General features: G+C 47.6%; 1 protein-coding gene across 1 annotated transcript; it reads right to left on the reverse strand.

Moving 5' to 3' along the window:
- Window positions 1-3335: 3335 nt before the first annotated feature.
- Gpr135 (G protein-coupled receptor 135) lies at window positions 3336-5709 on the reverse strand. Its single transcript, XM_021202629.2, has one exon. The coding sequence runs from the start codon at window positions 5525-5527 to the stop codon at window positions 4154-4156; it is 1374 nt and encodes a 457-aa protein (XP_021058288.1). The 5' UTR covers window positions 5528-5709; the 3' UTR covers window positions 3336-4153.
- Between the last annotated feature and the right edge of the window lie 1209 nt (window positions 5710-6918).

Here is a 6918-nt window from a genome sequence, read left to right on the forward strand (position 1 = left end):
GAGGCATTTCCCCAACTGAAGCTCCTTTTTCCGTGATAACTCCAGCCTGTGTCAAGTTGACACAAAACTAGCCAGTACAGGATGAATCGACAAGGGAAGATGCTCATAAACTGGGCCGTGTAGAAGGTGCCAGGAAGGATTACAGAGTCTAGGTGCATAGGGTATCATTCAAGGGAATTCTAGAGGGCTCTAACCCTGCTCATCTGCTCTAGAGCAGGGATGAAGCATAAGTGACTGGAGCCACTTGCCCAAGGATCCGGATTGTTTCAGAAAAATAACGGCTTGGAATGGCTTCATACATTAAAAAAGTAAAACGGTAAGCACATATCTTACATAGCTGTCCTCCACACTAAACAGTCTCTCTTTTAAATTTACAATATCTACTTTCCATCCCTTCGCTTGCTCCTACTGTCTTCTACAAACGAGAGAGGGGTATAGCATGGTGGTTAGAGGGACTGCTGACAAAATATATTAGATACTAATCTTACATTTGGTGCTTGCCTGTTATGTAACCTCGGACAAATTACACCATACTTCTGCACCTCAGATTTCACATCTGCGAGCCTGGATAAAGAAAAGCAGTACTCTGTTGAGGTTTGGTCTTTTGCTTTGTATTGTGATGCTAAATATTGGCCCCCCAAGGTCTGGTTGCACCTAGGGATCAGGAGATCTTCACATACACCAACAGATGCTATGTAACCTTACTCCTTAATTTAAAACTATTGGTTGAATAAAGATGCCTACATTCTATAACTGGGCAGAAGAGAGGTAGGCAGAGTTTGGGTTCCCTGGCTTGGGTCTGAGGCAGGAGCATGTGGGGAGAGGAGGTACACTGAATTGATGAAGACACCATGGGGTAAGGGATCGGGAGAACTGGCCATGAGGGCTGGCCAGCTAGAGTAAGGAATTAGAAAAAATAGCCATAGAGAGTTGATTTCTGCTCTGCTCTAGTGCTGTTTAAGACTTATTATAAACATAAAAGTTTTGTGTCTTTTTTCTGGGATCTAAACAATCTAAGGAGGGGTATAAACCTCTAATTGATGCTAAATATTTACCACAACAGTACCCTATTCCCAAGGTTGCTATGAAAACTAAGTAGGCCAACTACTGACGAGTAACAATTGTTGCAACCCTAGTGAAATAAGCTAGAAGCAGATAAGTTATGATGGGTTATATTACACCCTTTATACGCCATGTACTATTTAATGCTTTCCAGTGTTACATAGTTTCTTTTCCCTTTGTCTACTGGGCTATGTACTTTCATGCTGGTGGTAAACATGAGGAAGGCTAACTTTTAGCTTTATGGAAAGTCAATGCATCTCAATCTTTAAGTATTTATAGGGGGCAGACTGGTTGACCAGCCTTTGTGAACATACCTTATGCCTCCAAGTTCACCTCCTTTCTTTGTCACTCTTCTGAAAAGGATATCCCCTCCCTCCCCTTTCCCTCCCCATCTCTCCCAATTAAGGAGTCCTGACTGTGGATGGTTCTTACAGAGCACAAGGCCCTCAGTGAGGCTGCGGGCTGTCTGCAGACAGCCCCTGTGATTTCCACCTGCTGATTGCTTCAGCACCAAGAAAATAAATAGGCCTGAGATAAAGTAAAAGCAAAGAGATCGGAAGGATGAGGGCAGCGAAGAGCACTGTGCCGTAACTTCTCACCCTCATTCCCTGATGTGACACAGGGAAGGGAAGGGCCACAAAGCTAAACAGATTGCAGGGCAAATCCCACTTCAACCCATTTAATAGCCACATGGTGGAAAATGAAAAAAATCAATGCATATGCACGCAGGCACATGCACACTGTTCATCAACTTAACTGGGGACTTTTTGTTCTCCCTCTTTCCAGAGAGGATCCTAAGAACCACTACCAGAATGGCTTCTAGAATGGTCTCTTTCCTGACCATTTCCTTTCCCTGACAAGGCAGAGGGCAATTCCCTTTCTTCCGTAAAGCCCCTCAAACTATCACCCCGTGGCTTCCAATCTGATTTCACCCCCTGTATATCTCTCAGGTTTATTCCACACCACGACTATTGTTTGACTCCTTCTCTGTTCTTCGTAGGTGATCCCCCACTTTGTAACACTACCACCTCCTTCATCTAATCACATAATCTTTCTACAAAATAAGAGTCTCTGTGCTATATAAATTTCACAATGGCTAGACTGTGATTTCTCCTCAAATCCCAGATCTGGTTGCATTAAGCCTGTAACCTTATAATAGGCTTTAGAAAGGAGAGATATTTTTCCCCCTATCACCTTTGTGCTGCATTGACTGTAGCAATAACATACTCAGGTAACTTACAAACTTCCAGGGAATAAGAAAAACAAACAAACAAACAAAAAACATCTTTTCTTGTCAAGGGACGAATCGTGTATTTCCATCTTTGATTACAAAGCAATGTTGTACATTCACTTGGCACACGGAGACTCCCAGGAGAATGAACATCTTAAATGCTCGACATTTATGTAATGCTGGCTAGTTCACAGTGAAATCTTCACATAACAGATGCAGTTTCATACTTTTTAAAGTGCTTGTTCAGCTAAAGCGATGGAACACTGGGTAAGAGAGAAGCAGTCAGGCGAGGCAACAAGTCCAAAGTGACATTCAGTGTGAGACATTTCACATACACAAAGCTTTAGATTGTGCTTCTGAGTTATTATAAGATTTTTTGCAAATTTCTGAAAATATTTTCAGTTGGCTTGAGGTATCTCTCCAACCTTGTGCCAGTGGACTTGTATCCCACCTTGTAACCCCCAAACCAATTATCTTTCTAATGATGACTGTAACATTCTATACAAGCCATACCTGCAAGGCAGCAATCTGCTACTAAGACATACCAAAACTTCTAAATAGAACCTATGTCCTCTTAGGATGTTCTATGGCTATTCCAAGAATGTGGTCATACTTTTCAAACTACTTTTACGATTCCGTTTTGGAATCACATTTGGCAGTTAAAGGCTAAATAGGAAAGCCAGTACTATATGTGTAATATGTATGTATAATATATATGCCTACATACATATTTAGCATCACTCACTATATTCAAAGAATTTGATTTCAAATTACAGTTTGAGCTCTATAAAAAAGTTACCCCAATAGAGGATTTTTTAGTATGAAAGTTATTATTATTATTATTATTATTATTATTATTTTGGTTTTTCGAGACAGGGTTTCTCTGGGTAGTCCTGGCTGTCCTGGAACTCACTCTGTAGACCAGGCTGGCCTCAAACTCAGAAATCCGCCTGCCTCTGCCTCCCAAGTGCTGGGATTAAAGGCATGCGCCACCATGCCCGGCTATTATTATTATTTTTAATGAAAACATTTAGAGTGGCATCCATACAAGCTATCAAATGGGAACAGTTTCTAGGAAGGACACAGCTGGGATTTTCCAAGACAGATAATTTGGGAGGCAAAAACGGGCTTAGAAGAAACATTGGTTTTTATGTATAATATTAGACTTCTGTTTAAACAACGACAGTATGTTCTCTTTGCCCTTTGGACCGCTGAATTATATCCAGTAATAAAAGACCTTTACAAAATCCAGAAGTCTTTTTAAAATAAACTCTAAATTTAAAATCTTGCACAAAAATTCCGGGAGGGAGAGCACACCAATACGGGTAATGACATTCCTGCTCTGAGCACCCAAAGCCGGTCAGCCGTGCAGGATCTAGAATCGAAGGTCTGCCGAATGCTGGTGAAAGTACAGGGGCTTCAAACAGATCCAAGGTAGTCAGTTCATTGGAATCAAACAAGCAAACAAAAACCAGTATTTGAATACAACTGTTACGTTCAGTTCAATGATTTTTGTCTCACAGTGTGATTCCTGTAACATGAGCTCTTCCATAACGGTGAATTTTATTTATTTATTTAGTTGTTGTTGTTGCTTTTTAGTACTTACGCCTTACAATGCTTGGTTGTGTGGCTTAAGATTGTTTTTAATTTTTTTTGCACTTCACATTCCCTTGGCCACTTTTGAAGAAAGGAAATGTTCTTTTACATTTTAAGTTTGAGAATGAAGTGGTAACTCTCCCACTTCTGTCTTTTTAGTTTTAAATGTTTGGCTTTATGTTTAGTTTTAAATAAACGATTATCCCCGGGTTCCTACATCATTCAATGAGAGGGGTGGACATGTGCTATTACAAGCTGCCCTTCTTAAATGCTGCTGTCCCTGGTTTCAGACTTATGCTGTTTGCCGACTTCCATAACTGAGTCCGGTGGACCCTCTCGGAAGAAGAGCACAACTGGATTTTTTCGAGCCCACATGACCACTTCCCCTCCTGACCCACTAGCTGGGTTGGAAGAAGGCATTCTGCTGCAAGCCCCAAGCCTGTTGGCACAGCCATTTCGAAGGCGATTGCGACTTCTAGCCTGAAAACCTAGGCCTTGGCTAGGCAAAAAAGCATCCATGTTTCTAGTCTTGTACCCTTCTTCGCGGTTGCGTCCTAGGAGCATGGAAATGTTGGGGTTGCGGATGGCATATATGACCGGGTTAATAGCCCCATTGGCCCAGGTCAGCCAAACAGCCGCCACATTGAGCAGCGAGGGAGCCTGCGTGGCCTGACCCTGCCGGGTCGCGGCCAGCAGCACCAGGAAGCAGTAGGGGCCCCAGCAGCACATGACGAAGATAATCATGATGAGCACGGTGGTGGCTGTGCGCACCTCGCTGAAGAAGCGCAGCACGCGCGCGTAGGTGGTCATCGGCCGCACGCGCACGTCCGATAGGCGCACGGTCTTGCAGATGTGGTAGCGGCAGAAACACATCAGCAGGAAGGGCAGCAAGTAGCAAGCCACCACCAGTCCCACGCTGTAGGCGGCGCCCAGCCGCGCAGGGTCTGGGGAGGTTCTGTAAAGGCAGCGGTGGAAGCTCTGTGGAGCGGGGGGCTCCCGGGGTGCCCTGAGCAGGTCCCAGGGCAAGGAGAAGCCCAGCGCAGCCAGCCATGCGCCGGCCAGCAGCTGCAGCGCGCGCCGCCGGCCCAGCTTGTCCCGCGGCGGCCGCACGATGGCGCAGTAGCGGTCCAGCGAGATGAGCGCCACGCTGAACGTGGAGACGATGCCGAAACACGAACTGAAGAAGCGGCTGGCTGCGCAGAAGCTACGCCAGGGCCCCGAGTCCCCGGGCGGCGCGAATAGATCGAGGAAGGCGGCGGGTAGGCAGAGCAGCGCGGTGAGCAGGTCCGACAGGGACAGCGACAGGATGAAGGCGTTTGTGACTGTGCGCAGTTGCCGATGCTTCACGATCACCCCCATCACCGCGCAGTTGCCCAGACTAGACAGCAAGAAGATGAGCAGGAGCACGAGCGCCTGGGCGGCCACCGCTGCCCCATGCCATAGCAGCGGTGCGGGTCCCCGAGACCCCACTGCCTCCGGCCTGCCCGCATCGCTCTGGTTTCCCAGCGTTACGGTGGCTACGGAGCTGAACGACAGCGCGGCCGCAGTGGCCGTGGAAGCCGCCCCTCCCGGATGCGCGCTACCCGGCAAGGTTGAACTCGTGGCCGGGCGGCCAGGAGGCCGCGCCTGCTCCTCCATGGGGTTCCACGCAGGCCGCCGCTCTGCTCATCCCGCAGCAGGGTGAAAGGTTGTGCGGACCAGAACCGCAGCGGCGGGGAGTGGGTGGGACTCGGTCACCACCCGGGGCTGGTGGAACCTTGACGTGGGTTCCAGGCGTTGCCGAGGGAACCGCCTCTTTACGCAGGAGCGCGGGGCGGGACGCTAGCCGTGTACCCCAGAAAAGCCGGCCCACCTTTTCTCCTTTCCCAGCTGGAGGGTGACCAAGCCACTGTCCTGTTAGTCTGAGAGATAGCATGGTTCACCTCTGGCACTCCGGCAGGCCGGAAAAAGCCAGACCAACCCGCAAAAGAATGGCAGATTCAGCTAAGGTGCTCTTGCTCGTTCCTGTCCAAATGCCCTGATGGGGAGGGGATGCTGCTGTGGGCATCTCTGGCCTACACAGGTAGGAAAGGAAAAGAGTCCACACCTGGAGACCTTGAACATGGTAGGGGTGGAGTATTCTAGTACCCCTCTGTATTTTGAGTGGGCAACAGAATCAGTCATGTTATAAGCGACTGGGTTCTATTCTCAGTTTCAGACAATGTAGCTCTGGGGTGAGGACCAAGAATTCATATTGGTAGTGAGGATGATGATGACCCAAGGGGCCACATTTGGAAAAACCACTGCTGTAACAAGTTTGTTTCAGTAGACTCCTTGCTGACATTGAAAATTCATTCCTGAGGTTGGGCTCCCCGCTTAAGCCTGTTTCTGAACAGATATTCTCAAAGACTGGCATCTAGGAAGGAAGATGTCATCTACTGCTCAAGGGCCGGGAACCTCTGGATGGTAACTGGTTAATGCATGGGGAGAGCCAGAAGGGGGCATAGTTTCTGCCCCTATTTCTATTTGGTCTCTGGGATGTGGTATGTGTGCCATATGAGGTACTGCACTGCCAGTCATCCGCACTTTGGCGAATACTGACTGGGGAGAGACAGACCCAGGGAAAACCTGGCTGCCTGACAACATTGCATCTCCAGATTGTGGCTGTGGCCTTGAGTAGGAAAGGCTTGATTAAACCTTCTGGTTATCTGTGTTCTTCAAAGCAACCGTTTGCAAAGTGTGGAGCCAGAGCCAGCAACATCAGCACTGCTGGAGAACTTCCAGAGATGCAAAATCTACTGATCTGATACTTGGGAGGAGGTCCAGACTCTTGAGCTTCAACAGGCTCTCCGAGGCGGGAGGGGGGGAGGGGCGAGGGGGGTGATGCTAACGCCGCCCCCACAGGCTCAAGAAAGTCTTGAAGAATGACTAGGACACTTGCGGGTCTTGGAATCCTTATCACTGTTACAGGGTTTCTTTCAGTGTATGCTACAAGAACCTTAGAGTGTAAATACAAGTGCATTTAAAGGTTTCTCAGAATCAGCCTTACA

Source organism: Mus pahari, chromosome 7 (assembly GCF_900095145.1).
Source record: "Mus pahari chromosome 7, PAHARI_EIJ_v1.1, whole genome shotgun sequence".
In the NCBI taxonomy this organism is placed as follows: Eukaryota; Metazoa; Chordata; class Mammalia; order Rodentia; family Muridae; genus Mus; species Mus pahari.